This window comes from Juglans microcarpa x Juglans regia, chromosome 2D (genome assembly GCF_004785595.1).
Source record: "Juglans microcarpa x Juglans regia isolate MS1-56 chromosome 2D, Jm3101_v1.0, whole genome shotgun sequence".
NCBI lineage: Eukaryota > Viridiplantae > Streptophyta > Magnoliopsida > Fagales > Juglandaceae > Juglans > Juglans microcarpa x Juglans regia.
Window position 1 is genome coordinate 6,374,486 of NC_054596.1, and position 22,655 is coordinate 6,397,140.

The window sequence follows — 22,655 nt, forward strand, 5'->3', positions numbered from 1 at the left end:
AGTATATTTCATCTTTTAATTTTTATTTTATTTTTATGTATTTTGTTAATCATCATAAATATTTTTTTAAAAAAAATAAAAATTTCATAATATCATTAAAAAATACTTTCTTAATCATTAAATAAAATAAAAAAATTTATTTAGGACACTTTTTGGGTCCCGAATAAATTCGGACCCAAAGCAATTTTGTTTTTTTTATTGTCCTATAACTATTTCTGTACTTTTATAGAATCTCTTTATAGTTTAAAGCATTTTTCATAATAATTCATGGTTCTGATTGACTTGTACAAATGATATTAGTAGATGCGTCAATTATATTCCCTCTGACAAGCAGTTTTTTGGCTGTCCATAACTAACAGAGAGTTTACATAATTTTCTTACTTAATCGACACTGTCATATAATATATGGTAAAAGATAAATTTTTTTTTTTATCAGAGGTGTGATAATTGTGTCCTTATCATTATTCCCTACCAAAAACTGAAAAGAAAATGGATGCAAACATAGGATCCGATCCATGCAAGGTTGGTAGGATTTAGCACCACCGCTAGACAACTTTGACATAAACCATCAGCCTCTAAAATGGAGGTCTTGGTTGAAAACCCTCTCCCCAAATGTTAAAAAAAAGAAAAAAGAAAAAAAAAAAAGACTTGAATTAAAAAACAAAACAAAGCAACAAACAAAAACTTGGGAAAAAAAAAAAAAAAGATTAGTCGTCTTCTAGGAATTGCGTTATCATGAAGGCACAAATCTTCTGAAAAAGCATCGAACTCAATCACGTAAATTAAGCGTCTTTGTGCTTGAGTAGTAAGTACCTACCTTTGTTGCCAGAGAAGAAGAAGTCGTTTCATTCAGACAATTTGACGGCCAGCATCGATCCAAGCTAGACCCCACGACATTAGTTTCATATTATATAGCCACAAAGAAAGACCCCGCCCTCTGTATCGCCTTAATATTTCCTCAGTCCTAATCTTGGCGTACACTCTTCTATTATTTCGAGAAAGAAAGGAATTAGAAGATCAATCGAAGCTGCCATTGCTGATATTTCAAGGGATCAGTGGTAGAGGAATGTTCAAAATTCTATGTTACATCCTCTGACGACTACTCATGTTGCAGAAGCAGAACATTAATTCATTTATCATGTCTCTTTCCTACTTTTCACTACGCTTCCGAGAAAACTCGTATATGCATTGACGGTGTCAATATATCCCATTTGTCAAATACTCCATTAGTATACCCATATAACTTACGACTTTTATCCTCCTTGCCAAATTAATGTTTAATACTTAAAGAATTATGTGTACGTATACGTGTCATGTAACATATGGCTATGATCTAACTCCTAATTTGGCTGAACTAATGGACAAAGACTATGTGTGAACTCCCACGGTCCCACCCAACAATTATATATATATATATAAAGAAAAAAACATTCACACTAGTATGCATGAACAACAAAAGTGCTGCGAAAAAAAAAAAAAAAAAAAAAAAAAAAAGGGACAGTATGACTTTATGCTTTAATTAGGAGAGTGGGCATATTGATAGGTTATTTAAGTCCGTAGCTAAGGTCTTACCCAGCTTATTCGCATCGATCGATCTCTCTCTGATCATCTTTCATCTCCTACCTGACTGCACAATGGTTCTCTCCAAAGCTACATCAGAGTCGGACGTCTCCATCCACTCCACCTTTGCCTCTCGATATGTTCGAACCTCGCTTCCTAGGTTGGTTGTTATCATCGATCAATATTTCTTTTTTCTGTTTCTGTTCGTTCTTGATTTCGTTTTTAATAGATTCAGTGATTCGTAGTGATAGATTGCATCGCGTTCGGATCATCTCTCCTCCTAAATCATGATTTTTTGTTTTTTGGATTTTGAAGATTCAAAATGCCGGAGAACTCGATCCCAAAGGAAGCCGCGTACCAGATCATCAACGACGAGCTCATGCTGGACGGGAATCCGAGGCTGAACCTGGCGTCGTTCGTGACCACGTGGATGGAGCCGGAGTGCGATAAACTCATCATGGCTTCCGTCAACAAGAACTACGTCGACATGGATGAGTACCCCGTCACCACCGAGCTCCAGGCATGTCCTCTCTATCTCTCTCTCAAAATCTTACGTTTTTAATTTTTGCACTTTATCGATATCTCTTCAATCCTTCAAAAATCATCTTTCTTTAATTTCTTTGTCTCTACTATGCCAAGAGATCATCGAGATTCGATTCATAAATACATGTTACTTAACGTGAACTGAAGTGCAAATCTGGGTTTTAATATCTGTATCTATAGATCTGATTTATCATTAATTTTCAAGGTAGTATAATTTATATTTAGTGGAGAATTTAATTACCTCGTAATTTCCATACTTGACCGGTTCTTCTTTTTCATCTTTCTTGAGTAATTTTTTACTTAAGAGTCGGGCTACTAGAGTAGCCCGCTCAACTTAACCGATAAGTAAAGTGTGTATTTGTTTTTTAATATATTTAAATATTTTTAAAAAATAAAAAAATATATCAATACCCTTAAAATCACATTTTTAATAAAAATAAATTTGACCAACGGTCAACTAAAACCGTTAAGTGCGCTAAAAAACTTTTTCCTTACTTAAATTTATCCGGTTCTCTGATAATCTAAGAACCGATACTGTTTGGATTTTTATTTTTGACGGACGTCGTTGTATACTACTACTATCGATGTGGTTGATTTTCTTTTTTAATTTTTTTTAAATTCTATGAGCACATTTTACGAAGATGGTCAAGAGATCATTTAAACGTGCATCACTTGTGTAGTGTCTCTCCGGACGGTTCACAAAGACAGGCTTGAAGTATGGTATATATGTTTAAGGATTTCTTTTCCTAATTTATTTATTGGATGTATATACCATAAATAATTATTTGTGCACAGCTCTCTACATGGCAGAAAGATCTTCTTAACACAAATACTCTGCACACAACAGAATAGTAATACTCTAATTGTTTGTTTTAATTAAGATTTAGTTAATTAGATTTTGAAAAAAAATTTTTATAAATTGGCGTAACTTTATTTAATCTATTAAATCTATTTTAAAATAAAAATAATTTTATAATTCGTTAACTTGTAAAATTATTTTTATATAATACTTTATATCAAGTGTATTTTCTTTAAAAGTAATATAGGTGCATTTGGATTTTTTTTTTTTTTTGTTTGACTTTAGTTACGCGTCTTGGCCGGTAGGCAACTGAAAGAGAGGTTTGTGATTTTTCTTCTCCAACTTGTTATGGCGAAGATGCCTGCAATTGGAATTCCTGAAGTCCTAATCCTATACTGTAGGCAAATCCAACAAATAAAAACGTAACACGTATGCCTGACGTGACGTTTGCACGTTGAAACCAGCGACATCTACATCTACTAGATCATGGAAATTTGACACAAATTAGCTAGACTAGTGGACACACATTGGAAGAAACGATAACAAAAACAGTAGCATTAATCTTGTACGTAGACATGATTAACATAAACCATAGGTTACGGTCATGTTCTGATAGATTATCCTATCCTACTCTCCATTTTCTTAATTGGCTGTAAAATATTTAAGATACGTAATCTGTTGCACTGAGCCAGTACTTAGTGGCATGGTTGCTTTATATTAAGTCGATTATGCTTAGGGCTTCTAAAATTTCTATAATCTTAAAGCCTAGATAGGAAAACTCAATTGTATCTATAGAGTATTTATTAATTATTTAATACTATTAAAAACTCAATTGTATCTATAATTTTCATGAAACCAAATCAATTATTAATGAGATTTATTATTTTTTTAACTTCTCATTAAAAAGTTAAACTCATCTCAATTATCTCTCAATCTATTTACATTCAAACACATGTTAATGAAATTCATAAAATATTATTATTTACGTATTAATTCCAATAATTTGAAATCAACTCCGTACCTAAACACAGCTTTAAAGTTGAACAGACCTTTTTATGAAAGTTCAATCCACTACAGTTAAATTACCTAGCTACCCCTGATGAGTTGTTGTCATCTACAAAAATCACATTTATTTGTGATCTCATATAAATAGTAAGAAATAATAAGGAAAATGCTAGACCTCCCGCTGGGGTCTAGCAGTATATTTTAATGTGTTTTTTTAAATTATTTTTTATATAATTTTTTAATAATTTTAAATATTTAAAAAAAATCATAATATTATTAAAAAATATTTTTTTAATCATGAAGTAAAATTTTTTATTTTATTTCGTGATTAAAGAAGTATTTTTTAATGATTTTTTTTACTTTCTGATTAAAAAAATATTTTTTTAATGATGTTCTAAATTTATTTTATTTTTCTAAAATATTTAAAAATATTAAAAAATTTTATATAAAAAATTACTTTAAAAAAACACATAAAATAATACTACACCTCATTAGGAAGCTCCAACGAGTGCTGTAGCATGATCTAAATAATAATAATAAAATATTTTTGAGTAAAGACGATAGACCGATTGAAAAGAATTGTGTAGCTTTCAAAAAACAAGGAACCCTTTTTGGGTAACTCATGGTAGATTAGACATCAATTACGGCGGAAATTAGATTAGTTGTACTTGCACCCACTCGGCCACTCCAAAGAATGGAACATGGGCCCGACCTAAAATATAGAGCCACGCGTAATGTCAATTGCGCGATCACCGCCGAATCATCCCGGCCAGTGCCCCGCTAACCATCGTCGGCGTTTTAATTGAAGACATTGCACTTCTACCCAAACCAATAGTGGGGCCATATGACAGCTTCAAACATCTACTCTTTCGCGTTGTCTTTTCGTTGTGTTATCGGTGATGCTCCATATTATATGTCACGACTCACACGCCTAAAGACGACATGTTCCATCGAAGACTGAACCTTTTTTCTTATAAAAAAAATTAAATATATCTCAACTTTTAAATACATATCTCAATTTATTTATATTCAAATATATTTCAATTAATTTACAAAATATTATTATCTACAGATCAATTCAAATAATTTGAAATCAACTCAACATCCAAACATAATTTTAAAGTTGAACAGACCTTTTATGAAAATTCAATCCATTACAATTAATTACTTAGACACCCCTGTTGTTAATTTAGTTGGGAGGATTCCAAAAACTGGTAACGAGCTGGTTTGATTTCTTCACTACACTTAGTTCAATTGAGTTTAGTTCAGATTTAGACCTTTTTTAATATCTAAACACTCAACTCTCAAATCATTAAACTCATCTCAACTCAAAACTTCTTTACACGTAGAACTCACAATATTTTTTAACTTCTAATAAATATATTTAAACTCATCTTAACATTTAAACATATCTAAACTCATCTTAGATAGTCCTCACAAAACTCATTTCACTATTTCAACTGACTACTATTTATAAAGAACTTAACTCAACTCAACATCCAAACTCAACCTAAATATTGAATGGCTTTTGAGTTTATTTTAGAGTAATGTTAGAATGTTAGATACAGTTGTAGAAGGCCAAGTACCAAATAATTATTTTAAAAAAGAATGAGATCTATTATTAAAAAATTAATTTTTTTAATATATCTTCTATATTTATTCATTTTTACTTAAAAAAAAAATACAATACTTACGCACACTAATTACAAATATGATTTAATTTTTGGATTAAGTCAATAGACCAATTGAAAAGAATTGTCCCTTTCAAAAAGACAGGGAACCTTTAAACTATATAACTCATGGTAGATTAGACATCAATTTCGGCGGAAATTAGATTAGTTGCAGCCACTCCATAGAATGGAACATGGGCCCGACTTAAAATATAAAGCCACGCGTAATGTCAATTGCGCGATCACCGCCGAATCATCCCGGCCAGTGCCCCGCTAACCATCCTCGGCCTTTTAATTGAAGACATTGCACTTCTACCTAAACCAATAGTGGGGCCATAGGACAGCTTCAAACATCAACACGTTGTCTTTTCGTTGTGTTATCGGTGATGCCTTCATATTATATGTCACGACTCCCGCACAAAAACGACATGTCCCATCGAAAACGAAAATTGAACTTTTTTTTTTGTGTTACGTTTGTGTGTTTTTTCCTTGTCTCTGCCCGTTAGCCATATATTAATATATTTATAGTTTTAAATGCGTAAGTATAGTAAAAAAATATACTATATATAGAATCATATAAAAAAGTAATTTTTTAATATTAGATTTTACTTATTTTAAAATGCTTGTACAGTTTATATTAACTATGTGAATGGCTAAGATCATTTGAATCAATTAGTAATATCTTAAATTTTTTATTAAGAGAATCAAGAATCGAATCCTCCTCCTATGTATAAAAAAAAAAAAAAAAAAACTATGAAAATGAAAAATGAACTCAAATAAATACGCAAAGCAAAATATCCCTTTCCCCTTTTCTTTCTGGGTCATGGGCACCTCCGATTGTTGGGTTGTCCAAGGAAAGTTATAGTACTTTACGACAAGAAAAAATTTAATTATAAGCGATTTTACACATTAATATGCGCACCCATTTAATATGATTGGTCAGAAAGTAGATTTTATTAAAAACAGTGCTAATTTGAATTTATAATATGAAAGCAATAACATTAATACGCAATACAGAATTTATATATAGTTGGTAGATTGCTCTGTAATATTTCTCAGAACAATTTTTTCTACATAATACAGAAGTTAAACTTTCTTCTTCATTCGTGTTCTTGATTCTTTTTTATCACTCTTGAATTTCTTGATCATTCTTGAGTTTGTTAAGCATTTCGGGTGATTGAATCAATCTAGATTAATTCTCCTATATGGTATCAGACGAAAATTTTTTATTATCGATGGCTGAATCCTCTGTTCCGAGTATCAATCTCACAGACAATTCCTCGACTCCGTATTTCCTTCATCATTGTGACAATCCAGTTTTTAGGAAAGTAAATGATCGATATTGCTTAAAGCAACAGGCCAACTTGTGTGAGAATATATTATATGGACCTGATCATGATCATCATATATGTCGTTGTGATCAATTCAATAATATACATTATATATGTATGCATGCAGAATCGGTGTGTTAACATGATAGCGCATCTCTTTAATGCACCACTCGGAGAATCTGAGGCCGCAGTTGGAGTGGGGACAGTGGGGTCGTCGGAGGCCATAATGTTGGCCGGTTTAGCATTCAAGAGAAAGTGGCAGAACCGGAGGAAAGCAGAGGGGAAACCCTGGGACAAACCCAACATTGTTACTGGAGCCAATGTTCAGGTACTATGATTAATTCTTTTTTAAGAAAATTATACGGCATGAGTACTACGTAGTACTGATCATAAGTTTCAACATTAATTCTATTATTTATCTCTCTATCTTGACTATATATTTTGCATGTTGGGTCTCCTATATATTTGTAAGAGAATCTCACGGCCTGCAGTGAGGAGAGTGTTAAAATGTTTTTATATTAAACTTCTTGAGATAATAGTTCACGATTAAGCGACAAACTTTGAATGGGATGCATTTCTCCTTGCATTAATTTCTTCCATAACTTATCTGGGTTTTAACTTCTATCAAGTCATTTCGATTAAGAAATTAAACTATATATATACATATATATATATATATATTAACACATATACTCTCTTTCATTTTCACTCATCCCTTTCTACCAGAGTATGGTCTTTTGTTTTGGGCTATTCATCCAACTATGTGAAAGATAGATATAAATGATTAAATTTATATCCTATATAGATTTGCAATAGTATTTATGCTTTTGTGTAGACTCAAGACATATGCAATGTTCATTTGGTTGTTTCAATGAAAGCATTTAATGCAAGCCCAAATGAAATCACAATCCCTAGTGAACTTCAAAAATCAATGTCTCTCTCTCAAATTCTATATGCTCATTTAGGAGAAATAAGAGCACAATTGCAGAACACAATCATGGAGCGCCTAATCATCATATTATTACGAACACGTATGATTTCTGCTCTATCTTTTCATCTTTATCATGTTATTTGCTACTTTCTTCATGTATGAAGGTATGCTGGGAAAAATTCGCAAGATACTTTGAGGTGGAATTGAAGGAGGTAAAGCTGAGGGAGGACTACTTTGTGATGGACCCTGCGAAGGCTGTTGAGATGGTAGATGAGAACACTATTTGTGTCGCTGCCATTCTCGGTTCCACTCTCAACGGAGAGTTCGAAGATGTCAAGCTCTTAAATGATCTACTTGTTGAGAAGAACAAGGAAACTGGGTAAGTATGACCTCCGTCCCTCCCTAGCCTCTCTCTTTCGAGTACGTTTCAGTGCATGCATAAGTTTGTGTTAGAAATATTAGATCAAAGTACACAGTAGAAATAATATTATCCCGTAGATATATATCTAGGATCTAGTACGGTTGTTCTATGGATTCTTCGTCATCGTCGTCGTCGTTCATCTTGAGTCTCCCATATCGACAGTAGAGTGTGCTACATGGTAATACCAGAATAACACTCACATGTTCCACAACCTAAATGCCGTGATTAGAGAGAATCATTTGAGAGAGAGAGAGCTCCTTTATCAAAGTGTATCATCCAAAAAGGGGAGGGACTATGTAAATAGCCCCTCTAAACGTAACCCGGCCCCCAACTTGCCCTTAATGGCCAGCCATCAAACCTCATGAAATGATTTAAAAATCACTTTATAATAACCTCAAGGTAAAGGAGTGCCGGGTGCCCCTTTGTTACTGTTTGCAATTACGTAACATGCCTACCAAATCTTCAATTTCATCAATGGATTTGTTTGAATTTTTGTTTGGCAGGTGGGATACTCCGATCCATGTCGATGCAGCGAGCGGTGGATTCATTGCCCCATTTCTAAACCCAGAACTAGAGTGGGATTTCCGCTTGCCGTTGGTGAAGAGCATCAATGTTAGTGGCCACAAGTATGGACTCGTGTATGCCGGGATTGGGTGGGTCATCTGGAGGAGCAAAGAGGATTTGCCTGAAGAACTCATCTTCCATATCAACTATCTTGGAGCTGACCAACCCACCTTCACCCTCAACTTCTCCAAAGGTAATTAATTACACTTCTCAGAACTTTGTTTTTTTCTTTAATCTAACCGTACGACTTTAGAAAACCCTCTTACATTGTAATTGCTGTACGTGGAATCACTATATCAATATGGCATATGTTCTCGGGCTCTAATTTATATAGTCTGCTTTCTTTGATGCAGGTTCTAGTCAAGTCATTGCTCAATACTATCAACTAATTCGCTTGGGTTTTGAGGTTAGTCGATAGATATATGTGCATGTAATAAATTATCAAGCTAGCTTAAAGAAATCAAATTATTAGCACTAATTCTCGTAATAATGACTTTTGTTAACCAGGGATACAGGAATATTATGGAAAACTGTAGAGAAAACATGCTGGTACTGAAAGAAGGGTTGGAGAAGACAGGGCGCTTTAACATTGTTTCAAAAGACGATGGCGTGCCATTGGTGGCCTTTTCCTTAAAAGACAACAGACGTCATGATGAGTTTGAGGTGTCTGACATGTTGCGACGCTTTGGCTGGATTGTGCCTGCTTACACCATGCCACCCGACGCCCAAAACGTGACGGTACTCCGAGTTGTCATCAGGGAAGACTTTTCGCGCACTCTTGCAGAGCGCCTGGTTTGCGACATCAAGAAAGTTCTGCATGAACTCGATACTCTTCCGGCAAAGATCACTGCCAAGTTAGCAATTAATGGTGAAGAGGCCGACAAGAATGTCACTGTGGTTACAAAGAAGAGTGATCTCGAGACGCAGAGGGAGATCACTACGGTTTGGAAGAAGTTTGTCATGGAGAAGAAGAAGATGAATGGCGTTTGCTAGAGCTTATTGGAGAAGAGCGTGCCGCAACCTACCTTATTGAGTTATCGAACTGCATGCCTCTTTCTTTTTAATTAACCCAAATTATGCCTAATTAATATTTTGTTTGGGTAACACTTTTTCATTTAAGCTTAGTAATGCTTAATTACTGGGCTTTCAGCATTAGGCTTTCAGCATTAATATTATTTCCTGTGTGGGTTAAATGAATGATCAGTCGCATTGTTTAAATTAATGCATCTTAATTTCACTCGTCGGGTAATTTGAACAATATATTGCAACGAGTATCATGTGCTTGTTTAACAAACCTTCAAAAATGTCAATAATTCAGGATAAGGCAAATTCATTTTGTAACGACGGGTCCAAATAATTTTAAGATCATAATATTGATAATTTTTATTGGGCCTAAATTATTTTATGTAATGGGTCATATTGGATAAGTTCACGAGCGATAAATTATTGAGATTGATTAGGAGTTTTAATTAGGCTCAATAACTAGGTTAAATCTCATTTATTATTAATTGAACGAGTTAGACTACTTTTAAAATTTAAAGATCAGCTATTAGAAGTTTATTTCAATTTAAAATCATTACCGATTAAAGTCCCCTATGCAATATCAGCCACTGTCAATCCTTTTTCTGGATTATGTTTTTAAATTTAAACTCTCTTCTTGAATGATCGCGACCGAGTCCAACTCAAACTTGTCGGCACCCTCTCCCAAATCTCTCTATAAATATCTTCCATTTCGTGTTTATTTGGAAAAACCATAAACCTCTGAAAGTGCAGCGGCCGAACCCAAGATATCCAGTCTGGCACTGTCCGTGTCCCACGTTCACCATGCCAATAGCTGACTACCTCATTCATCTCACACGCAGCGTCCCCCGTGTTTTCTCTCTCCTCCTCTCTCACGTTTCTTTTCTCTCAACCTTTCAGTTAATCTATTTCTATCTCTATCCAGTGTGAGCCCATGAAAGGAAATCAGTCGCATCTCAAAAATATCGGATTAGTGTTAAGAGATAAGTAGTTTTATCATAAAATTAAGATTGACACATGTTAGCTAGTTATATATATTAAAGCCAATTCTTTGGAAGCCAATGTTTATGTACCACGCATATTATAATCATATCCGTAAGCACGTCATTCATCATAATTCACAATCATGTTTTATTCCACATATTATAGTTATGTATGTATGTATTATGCATCTCGTGTTGCATAAGACACATAAATTTTTATAAGATCAAGTGTAAGATAAAGATCAAATTAATCAAATGGCTATTTAGATGCATGGTACCATGTGCAAACAGGGTGGATCTGCAAGCCATGGACTTAAGCATGGTCTACCATAATATTTTATCAGATCATATTAGTGGCTCTCCTTGTGGGCACAGGATGTGGAACCGGTTCACAACCTTGCATACAAGGTTAAGTATATTGGCTAGTCAGGCATTCATATAATTTAGATCAATTATATAATTCAACTAATTCAGTTCCGTCATTTAAGACAAGTCATGCATGTCATAAGCATATGTATGAATATTTATGATTTTAAGTTCTTAGCATGAAATATTTTAAAAAAAACCTTATGTTAAGTATGTTTACGTTATGATGGATTTCTTATTGAGTCATCAAATCATTTCTTTAAAATAGAGCTGCAGGACGAGACTCTAGTCAGTTCAGAGAGGCAGACAGAGGCCTAGATCATATATAAAGATTTTAAGTTATGATTTTTATAGCACACTTCTAGAAATTCTAATAAATGCTTATGCAAATTATCTTTTATGATTTCAATATTTTTGTTAAAGAATAATTTTATTTATTATATAGAATCTTTGTATATGACACTTCTTTAAGAAAGATTTTTTAAGTCAAAGTTTGTAGTAATACTTCAGCTCTTTAAAATTTTTTAAAAATGACTTTATTATCAATAGTGGGGAGCATGGTATTACACATTCCCTTTTCTTTCTATTCTCTCGAGTTTGGGAAGGTGGGTTTATGTTCACTAATGGATGCAAGTGTGGTCTGAAAATGACCTCGGAAACTAGGCCAAATGCGAGTGGTTTGGTAGAAAGGATCGTCATCATGTGTATTGGCCATTTGACCTAAACAATCGAATTGAAGCAGTACTACTAGTACTAACGAGATTTCTCTCTTTCTATCCGTCTCATGAAAAACACCTTAATGAAATAACTAGCAACATGATAAACCAAATCCTACAGATGTATACAAGTATTTCAATGAATTAATCATATAAGTTGTTGCGCAACAACTTGTTATATCTTTAAAAGCGCAAAGACTAAAATTCTAACTCCTATTGGATATCTTTAATTCCCGTCCTTTGTATATATGGATATTAGATCGATACCAAACTGATCAAAGACTAAAATTAAAGGTCGAGATATGATCTTTAGGTCCAAAGCTATGAAAATGCAATACGGAGGAGTATTAATAGAATCGATCGAATTAATAGAAGTAGAGGATATAGAAAAAAGTTGGTTTGTATCGTGCATCCATGCAACTCTAGAAACAAATACGTACGTTAATTACAATAGATCATAATACAAACGTCTGTGCGTCTTTCATCAAGCCAACAGTACTTAATTCACTCCAAACATTACACAAGTTTTTTTTTTTTTTTTTGATAAAATAAAAATATACGCCAGAGAATGTGTGTGCATATCATGTAGGGATCATCCAACAACCTTATCAATTAAGGCTAATTGGCAAATTGGGTCCCCTTAACTACCGTGACAGGACATGAAGCATTTGTCACAACATACTTGCTAACACTGCCAAGCAAAACCCTGCAAAATCACACTCGTCATTCATGTAGCCTTAATATTCAAACACGTGATTTGAGGCTATAGCCAATGAAGATGAATACTATTCTTTATTATATTTCATGTCATGATTTCGAGCTAGTCATACAGCTTACTAATGTAACATGTACATGATTTTTTATAGTGTCATATATCGACCCACTTAAAAGTGTTACCTCGACCAATATGACTCAGAATAGTATTGCTCGTTCATGAAATAAGAAACTGGCCGTCGAACAAGGATTGAATCATTCGATAAAGCACATCATATATATATATACATATATATATATATATATACAGACGACTGATCGACCAACATATGTACAACACAATATTCCCAAGCAGGGGCGGAATCAGAAAATCAGGTTTGAGGGGCTAAGTTAAAAAATAATAATTTTGGGGGCTAAATAATAATTTTTATATAATCTATTTTATAAAAACACGTTTCAAAACTTAATTTTCATCAAATTTTGAAAATTCTGGCCCCCTCCAAGCCTCTTAGTAGTTCCGTCCCTGTTTCCAAGCGATGGATGAGGATTACCTTTTGATAGGACCAAGACCTCTGCTTCCAACAACAAGAGAGTCGAGCTTAAGATCTTCCGCAGCATCGCAAAGCTTCTCCCTTGGATCCCCCCAGTAGACCTTGGCCACCACCTTAGCCTGCTCCAACCCACAAACAGTACTAGTATTCAGACACTAACACATCGCCATTCATTTCAATTCATTTCGCCACTGATCACTGCAAATGATCATTCATCTATACGTAATTATATGGAGTAAAAAGTTAAAAATCCAATACATACCCCTTTAGTCTTTGACGCTGTATCAAGAATCTCAAGAACCTCCGGATCATATGTAAGTCCATATTGCTTTGAAAAGTTAATCTCTCTGAATTCCTCACGAGGAACTAAAGCTGCGAAAACAAACGAAGACAAGGAAATGAATATGGGGGGGTAAGAGATCATCGAAATGGCGAATTAAGTCTTTAAGGCAAAAAGAGGTAGAAACGACGACAGACGAGATCCAGTGTCCTCGAAAAGTTTCTTCCTGGTATGATCTGATTTGGGTGGCTGAACATGGATCAGGATGATGAGATCTCCTTCCTGGATAATATTATCAATAGCCCATCGAAGGGCTGCTTTGCTTGTTGGTGAGTAGTCCATGCCTATACCAATTACACGCGCCTTCCCCATCTGATCTATTATTCTCTTCTGCTAGTATTTGGATGCCACAGACGTAGGAGAATTTATGTTGGCTGGCTTGGTTTGGATTCTTTATAAAGGAGGGAGAAGATTCTTGAATGCACTGGCCGTTTAGTGGGAACCGTCTTCCATTTGTATTTGTATATATAAATACAGAACAGAAGAATCTGTTTTACGAATATACAGAAGTTGAAGACGAAGCTAGCTATCACTTTATTCTTTGATGATAAGATTTTCTTAAAAGAAAAATACAAGATCGGGACATGCAGTGAGTGGAATAGAACAGGTGTGGGCTCTTGATCTGTCAATTATATATGATATTCAATCAAGAACCTTGTCCTTTTGAACAGCATCTATACTCCTCTGGAGAGTTCTAAGTTTCTAATTCTCTCTAATGATAGGAATGGAAACAAAAAAGACAGTTTGTGAGGGGTGAAAGGAAATTAAAGAAAAGAAAGGGCAGCTTGCCTAACTTGAAAGTACTATATCATGTCAAGCTTGCAATTCATGACGGCCTAGCTGTACGCGGTGTGATCTCATATATAGCAGAATTCACGGCCTTTTGTCTTGATTCAATTTATCAAAACAAGGGGCAATGATTCCGGTCTTCTTTAAAGGCTAATACAAAATTCAGGGTGGAAATCATCGTTATAATTGTCAATAGGTTTGAATAGACTTTCCCATTTTATACTAATTATAATTCTGAGGTTTCAGCATAATGCATGACGAACTTTGCTTAATTTGGACTAAAGACTTGAATTTTCTAAAAAGATATCACGAGTACATCGTGGTAATTACGATTCTATAATCCTTCTTGAATTCTTTTCTTTATACATGATGCCATGCATGATGCTTCTATCTGTCTTATTTATTTATTTTTTATTTTTTAAAAATTGTAGTGAAAAAGATAGTTTCTGTACTGTATCATCGTATATACTTTTCGATTCAGGTTTTGACTCTACAAATTAAGGTTACAATGCCAGCAGTACGCTGTTTCATATACATGCATGCATGCACGATGTGTCGCTGTAACAAAGTTGACATATTGATTTCTAGCTAGTACCACAGATAAAAAATAATAATAATAATAAAATAATAATAATAATTAGAAGACAGAAAAGGACATCAAAATTGTGAGCTCTTCTTTGAATTTGGGCCAGCTCGAATTGGGCAAATTAGAACCCAAATAGTAATCACGCTTGGATCTCCACTCCAGGCATTATCTCCACTGGAATTGATTGATTCCTTATTTATACATGAACTAAGCCCATCAAGCATATCAGCAGAGAAGTAGTGTACGTTATGCATATTAAAAGAATATGAGAAATCCTTAGGACCGATGTGGCTGCTATTAGCCAAATAACAGCCTCCCAATCGCACAATAACGCTTAAGACTTCTACCATACTTATCCTGAACTAGTACCACATCAGAAAAAGTGCAAACTCTTCTTCGCGATTAAATCCCCTTACTCCTCGCACCCACTAGAAGCTGATTTCAGCCCATCAAAGCTGACTGCAGATGAAAAACTAGGAGTCTCGATTGAAACCAGAGGTAGAAGAGGCCAAAGCCGACGGCGACGAGGAGGACGAGAACAAAGACACAGAGGAAGCAACAACATGCATGACAATAACCATTTTGGAACTCGGATTTCACTATTCTGGTTTTCAAAACGATATTGTTAAAAAGAAAACAAGCAAACCATTGATTCGAACTCAAACCCAGAACTTCACCTTTGCATTAAAAAAAAAAATCGAATTAAAGTTGTTAGAATTTGTGGCTGGGAAGCCATGAAAATGGACCAAAAAAGTTAATTTACTATGTTTAATCTATTTTCAAAGATATTAAGTCAACTTTTTCATCGGGTCAAGCTTCTCAATGTGGTTCGTGGTGAACACAAAAATCCTCTCGCTCCCTCAGCAAGACCATAACCTGTCCGTAAATTTAACAACACCAAGAGCGTAATCGTATTATTCCCACCATCGTCACCCGAGCCACACCCCCCACCTCACATTTCACCCGAGTCAAACTTAGAGAGCAATCTATGTCCTCAATGACAATTATGGACTTGGAGCTCGTCTTCATCAGCAACTTTGTGAGTCAAAGAGTGAAGCCTCGTTTCTCTTCTGGTAAAGGACGTCATGAGAAGGTTTGAGCTTGCCTTTGCATGACGACATGTTTCCAAAGAACGGTGACACCGTTGTAGGTGTCAACAATGTTCTCATTGTTGGAGAGGCCAAAGGTGATGGTGCTGGAGTTTAGGGCGCGGGTGAGGCGAGTGAGGCTAAGGCGGCTATCGATGATGGAGACGAAGGAGCTAAGGTAGAGCTGGACAGCGTTGTAGAGCTTGTTCATGTTGACTTCGTCTATCTCGATGATGTCGAAGTAGCAGTAGGACGAGAACCAGTGGGAAATCCGGTTGAAGAGCTTGACAGTGGCGAACTGGAGTTTGGGTGGGAAGACTACTTGCGTTAGTGTCGGCGTCGGACTAAAGGCAGTGCACAGAGAACAGCGAGGAAGAGAAGGGCAGAGGGCGGTGCAAATGAGAAAAGATCTAGCATACATAAGACCTTGATTCTCTATGGTGGAGTGTATTTCTCTTACAATATTTTTTCATAGTTTGAGTTGAATGGATGGCTATTTTTGTGGGATTTGCAGCCCCACCGCTGTGAAGCGGTTGTGAAAGAATAGATCAATACATTTTGGTACTACTGCTCGATCGATCGGACTTCACTTTAAATGACGGCATTCCAAAATTCAAGAAACAATGACGGCATGCATTCCACACACACAAATATATGAGTACACTGTACACCCAGCACGTCCAGATCATCGTTATAATTCTGATCAAGCTCCTTGTTTTTCCTGCTGGCTGGAAAAGCATTAACAGTTTAGTATTATTATTTTCACCAGGGAGGATCGCATGCAGCACTCGTGTATGCACTTGCTAATAAGCATATATGCCATGACTTATATATATGTATGCATGTAATTGGACGGAAAAAGGGGAGGAATACTAAAGCAAGCGAATCATTAATCATAGCATTTACCAATTAATATATATGAAATTAAACCCTTTGAGGTCGTAATTAAGAGCTGAGTCGGTAGATCATGTACGTACGTGCCAGTAGTAGTAGTAGCACTGGTACTAGTGATCGAGAGGTGCTGGTTGATGATTATCAGCCGTACGTCCACCCAGCCACCGATCATCGACCGAATAGATGATCATGTCAATATTCAATATTGGATAATATATAGGCTAGCTAAGCACCCCTAGCCTAGCCTGGGCATCTGATCGAGTAATTTCTTTTCCTTAAATATAAAATCTAGCTAATTAATTAATTAATTAAGCCTCTCGATCTTTTCTAGGGAGCACACGTGCTACTTGCATTGGCTGGCCATCGATTATTTGGTTCTCACCAAAAGTTGGTTCTTTTTTGTTGAATATATGCATGTATGTTAGTGGATGCGCGCGGCGGGTTGGCACTGTCGACATGAGTACTGGTGGGAGGCGTGAGTACTGTGATCACCATAAGCTTAGGACCAACCGCTAGCTAGGTACCGTCGATATAAACTTTTATAGAATATTTAATAAGTTCGTAATAACATTCTAGTACTATACGTATTGTTATATGAATATTTATTCTCTATCATATTTAGTTTATTGTATAAATCAATTAGTATAGTTAATTTATTGTATTATTTCTTTCTTTCTTTCTTTGACCTCATGATTGATCACTTATAAATAGGGATATATATTATGTGTTTAATAACACTTGAAGATAATAAATAAAGTCTCTCTCTCGTTCTCTCTTCTCTATCTTCTTTTCTATTTTATTATAACTTCTATGTAAACAAGGAACACGTATTTCATACATATATATATATATATATATATGGTAATTGTTCTAAGCAAACTACATATCCTTGTACCAGTTTGCGTACCATTTCAGATACAAAATGGTGGAGAGAAATTGAAAGCAGCCTCTTCAGATGGGTGCACGTCTGCTGCCTCTCAAAGACTTTGTTGCTCTGATCTAATCCAATTTGGCCATATAGAAATACAGAGTGAAAAAAAAGTCTCGGTTTCCTCAATGTACAACTCATGCTATATGCATCAATCATCTTCTTAAATGACATTTTTGTACCCTTTGAGATGATCTAAGACAATATATGTCATGAGGCGGGTTAGATATAGTGCTGCTTGCTACTTATATGACCATAAATGATCGATGCGGTGTAAAGTGACATATATTAGCTAGCTTCTAGGAAGACATTTTGACAACACTTCGATCTCTTTGCTATATACACACACACCCGGGCATGCAGCATTGGTGTCAATGCTAGCTAGCTAGCACGTCCGTTAAAAAGAGTTTTGAAACTACTACATCCACCTGCATACATTTGTTTTTTTAACCTCATGGAATGACTGCCATATTAATACAAAGAGGTTGAGTATATACGGAGCTGCATGGAGACTTGAGCCTTGAGGGATTAGTAACTAATTAATAGTGACTCTCAATTTGACATGACAAAGAGTACTTGGTAGTGCTAAATGCGGTATTATAGTAACTAATAGCAACAAAAAGGGAAAAATGAATACAACACAACCAAATCATTGTGATTGGTATGATGGCAACATGTTATTTCTAACTGGATTTGGCTTTCACTGCATTACAGGTTATTGAAGAATCCTAAATTCAAACCAAGTTAGGGCACAATAATAACATTTAAAATAAATTACCAAAGTACCTTTTTACTACCTTCCAGTGCTCTCCTCTGATCTGGTTAGTTAGGCAACAGTCTAGCAAATTGCATTCACTTTCTTCCAAAGAAAGAGAGAAATGAAAATCCCCATGTTGGAATATGTGTGAGTAATCTCTAGTAACAATGAGTTATCATCGACTTATGCAACATAACCACTTAGGGATATTAAAAAGAAAAATGGATCAAGTTACATAACAAAACTCTTTATGATGCTTATTAATGTTCAAACGTGTCTTGCCCCACAGTGAAAGGCGTCTTCTTAAACAGGAGAAAGACCACATACTGGATTATTTTGAAAGGAAAACACAAAAGTAGTGCAGGATTTGCCAAAACCGTGACAAACAACACAAATAGACTTCAAATGATTAAACAGGATAAATGGGATAGATTTCACCAAGTAGAGTTGGTGTCAGCTCTCCCAGCAGAGTCCAGAGCAGATACTACTAGGAATATTTTGAGTCCAGCCCAAGTAGAACACAACCAAGCATTAATTCTTAGACTGTTTGGCAAGCTTGAACCATTCAGTATGGAAAGATCCCTCCACATCAATCCTTTCATACGTATGAGCACCAAAATAGTCTCTTTGAGCTTGGACCAAATTAGCTGGCAATCTTTCCCTTCGGTAAGAATCAAAGTAAGCAAGACTGGCGGACATGCCCGGGGTGCTAATACCTGAGTTAATAGACAGGCACACAACTCGTCGCCAGGCGGATTGTCGCTCAATAATTTCCTTTGCAAACTCTGGATCCACAAGAAGGTTTGCCAGATCAGGGTTCCTATCATATGCCTTCTTAATTCTGTCCAGGAATATGGCTCGGATGATGCAACCCCCCTTCCAAATCCTAGCCAATTCCCCTAACTTCAGGTCCCACCCCTTCTCAATACTCTTTGCACGGATCAGATTCATTCCCTGTGCATAACTGCATATCTTGGATGCATAAAGAGCTTTCCTTACATCATCGACCAACTTCTTCTTGTCAACAACTTGGTCAGTCAAGATATCACCAAACCCACCAGATTTGAAGACTTTGGCAGCTTCAACTCTTTCCTCCTTTAATCCACTGAGGAATCTTGCGTCCAAAGAAGATTCGATTGTGGGAGCTGCAACTGATAGGTCAGCAGCTTGCTGTACGGTCCATTTGCCAGTACCCTTCATGCCAGTTTTGTCCAGAACCTTGTCAACCAAATATCCCTCACCCTTATCATCCTTAATTCCAAATATATCTGCAGTGATCTCGATCAAGAAGCTCAGAAGTTCCCCCTTGTTCCATTCTGAAAAAACACTCTGAAGCTCCTCATTTGACAACTTTCCAACAGATTTCAGTACATCATAAGCCTCTGCAATCAGCTGCATATCACCATACTCAATTCCGTTATGAATCATCTTAACAAAATTACCTGAGCCACCTTTGCCGATGTAAGTCACACAGGGGCCACTGTCTTGAACTTGAGCTGCAACTTTAAGAAGAATGTCTTCAATGTTCTTGTAAGCCTCGAAGGACCCTCCAGGCATCAAAGAGGGTCCATGTCGAGCACCCTCCTCACCGCCTGAAACTCCCATTCCAAGGTACAGTAAACCCAATTCGGCCATGGCTTTCTCTCTTCTCTCAGTGTTCTCATACCACTCATTACCACCATCAATGATACAATCACCCTTCTCTAGGTAAACAGAGAGGGTCTTTATGGTTTGGTCAACAGGTGCCCCGGCCTTAACTAGCATAATGATGACACGAGGTTTCTGGATGGAGTGCACAAAAGATTCGGGATCATGGAAACCAAATAGAGGAAGATCTCCTTCCTTCTTAGCTCGCTCAACAGTCTCATCAACTTTCGAGGTAGTTCGATTATATACAGAAATTGGAAAGCCTTTCTCAGCAATGTTGAGAGCCAGGTTTTGGCCCATGACAGCCAGACCAGCAAGGCCAATTCTTGTAGGCTGGGAGGGTGCAGCCATATTCTCTTCTGCCCAAATTCAACATTGTCAGTGAAACAAAACCAGGAATTGTCATTTAAACAAAAGTTCATACAAGAACCGTAGAGAAAAAATAAAAAGAAAAAATGTCAGAATGATTTTATGAAAGCTTTAAATTACCGGAGTTCATGAAAAATAAAACTTCATAAGATCACACAAGCAATCAACAAAGGAATCTTTCGACAAGGACAGTTCAACCCACATTCAGATAATACCTAAGAAAGTCAAGTTTATTTCTTTTTAAAGAAGATAACAATTCCAAAAAATCCTCCAGATATTCACGGAAGGATAAAACTACCAGCATCTTATGATTTCTAACGAGGACAAAAAATTATATGTTTGCAGGTTCGAATTCCTTTTCCTTACAAACTTGTTCTCAAGGCAGATTCAAAAGAAAGGACAAGATCAAGTTTTTAATTACTCATCACAAAATTTCAGTCAACCATAGCATAACCGACAAGAGAATCGCCGCTTATTGTTGACCAGAAAAACATGACGCGCCGATCCTTGATCACAAAAATTTTGTAGTTAAAATAAAAACCCATAAAAAAACATAGATTGAGAAGAATATCCAAGTAGTTGTCTCTCATAATTTCCCAAAAATGATCGATCCATGGGACAAAATCACAGGGGAAACGTGAATCACACAAATCTGACTTTTCACCGGGGATACATGGTATTCAAGCCAGATTCACCTGCGAGATCTTCCCCGAACACTTGAATCCGATATAGAAGCGACACAAATATATTAACAGGTAGCAGTAAAACAAACGGAAACAAAAGAATGTAAACCAAATTTAATCTAAATGCGAGAAAACACTCGACTTTATCAGATAGCTTTATATATATATATATATATTTTTTTTTTTTTTGATAAGTAGATAACTTTATTTTTTGGTAATGAACTTCGGCAGACAGAGGATCAATTTATACCAAAACAAGCACGTAATCAGAACCCAGAAAGCTAAACGACCAAACCTTGAAGTTTTTCTTCTCTGATCGATGAAGCTGACTGAAATTCAGGGAAAACTAAGCAAAACTCGAGAAATCAAAGATCTGGCGGGCACGGAGAGCAGAATAGGTAGTCCGGACCCGGGTACCTTAACACCACCTATATTTGGACATGGTACCGATGTGATTACCGATAGTCTAATGATAAGTCAATTTCAGAATTTTTTATTATTTTTTTAAATCTTTAAATATTTTTTATTTTTATAAAAAATACATCAATTCAATAATATTGACTTATTTAATCACTAAAAAAAAAAATAGCGAGCCACCGGTCATCGATTCAAACAGCACCTGTCTCTCAGTCTCAGCAGGTCAAGTTTGACCACGTGGTGGTAGGTGGTAAATACTCTACAGTGATCTGACGCCCGGGATTTCGCCATGTCTTGGGTCTAAAATCAAGTTTTTTATTTTATTTTTAAACAACTAATTGATATTTCTTTTCAATAATTAAACATTCAATTTGCAATTAGATTTTCTAATCAGGAAGAAGAATATTGAATCTTGAGTTTTGTAAATAGATATATGGTATTTTCATCTTCTGATAGGATAATGTCATTCAAAAGAATTATGTTACATACAGTCACTTTTATATATATTTTATACAATTTATTAATGTGATTGATCAAAATAATTATTTTACATTACAAAAAATTATACAACTAATCATATTAATAGAGTATAAAAGAATTAAAAAAATTGACTACACATAAAATTTTTACATTAAAAAACAACTACTTACAAAAAATTTTAATGATTTGACATTCTATAAATATTCATAATATTGAGTATTGTGTCATCGCATGCTCAAATTATTTAAAAGTTTTTTTTTATATGTTTTCCTTATCAATAAGCATATCCACTTGTTCATCAAATCCTTTTAAGTTTTAAAAGCAGATTTGAGACAGAGAAATTTTTAGAAGCTGTGATTATCCTATCCGAACATATGTTTTGTTTGGGGCCGTTTATATGTTTGAAAAGTATTACAAGGCTGAATTTTATGAAAGTAAATTTATAAATTTAAATATATTTTTTTTATAAAACATCTCATCTCATTTTATTATCAAAACATATA

The 22,655-nt window shown here is 35.3% G+C and overlaps 3 protein-coding genes across 5 annotated transcripts; 1 reads left to right on the forward strand and 2 right to left on the reverse strand.

Annotated features, from left to right (window-relative positions):
- The first annotated feature begins 1,406 nt into the window (after nt 1-1,406).
- Nucleotides 1,407-10,021, forward strand: LOC121248162 (glutamate decarboxylase 1). Its single transcript, XM_041146539.1, has 7 exons — nt 1,407-1,720; nt 1,876-2,080; nt 7,036-7,236; nt 8,004-8,218; nt 8,764-9,017; nt 9,178-9,230; nt 9,332-10,021. Exons 1-7 carry the CDS (start codon nt 1,635-1,637, stop codon nt 9,815-9,817), a joined length of 1,500 nt encoding a protein of 499 aa, XP_041002473.1. The 5' UTR covers nt 1,407-1,634; the 3' UTR covers nt 9,818-10,021.
- A 2,303-nt stretch (nt 10,022-12,324) lies between these two features.
- LOC121248163 (universal stress protein PHOS34) lies at nt 12,325-14,122 on the reverse strand. 2 transcript variants are annotated; one of them, XR_005937405.1, is made up of 5 exons: nt 13,652-14,122; nt 13,437-13,546; nt 13,159-13,293; nt 12,912-12,976; nt 12,610-12,729 (listed from the first exon to the last, which is right to left on the reverse strand). XR_005937405.1 is itself a non-coding variant. In XM_041146540.1 (4 exons), the coding sequence occupies exons 1-4, from the start codon at nt 13,824-13,826 to the stop codon at nt 12,528-12,530; spliced, it is 492 nt and encodes a 163-aa protein (XP_041002474.1). In that variant the 5' UTR covers nt 13,827-14,115; the 3' UTR covers nt 12,325-12,527. The 2 variants fall into 2 exon arrangements, 1 of the variants encoding a protein (XP_041002474.1); XM_041146540.1 differs by lacking the exon at nt 12,912-12,976 and having other exon boundaries at nt 12,325-12,615; nt 13,175-13,293; nt 13,652-14,115.
- Nucleotides 14,123-18,791: 4,669 nt separating this feature from the next.
- On the reverse strand, nt 18,792-21,707 carry LOC121248164 (6-phosphogluconate dehydrogenase, decarboxylating 2-like). 2 transcript variants are annotated; one of them, XM_041146541.1, is made up of 2 exons: nt 21,551-21,707; nt 18,792-20,562 (listed from the first exon to the last, which is right to left on the reverse strand). In XM_041146541.1, exon 2 carries the CDS (start codon nt 20,552-20,554, stop codon nt 19,088-19,090), a length of 1,467 nt encoding a protein of 488 aa, XP_041002475.1. In that variant the 5' UTR covers nt 20,555-20,562; nt 21,551-21,707; the 3' UTR covers nt 18,792-19,087. The 2 variants fall into 2 exon arrangements, with proteins under 2 accessions (XP_041002475.1, XP_041002476.1); XM_041146542.1 differs by having other exon boundaries at nt 18,792-20,559; nt 21,551-21,676.
- Between the last annotated feature and the right edge of the window lie 948 nt (nt 21,708-22,655).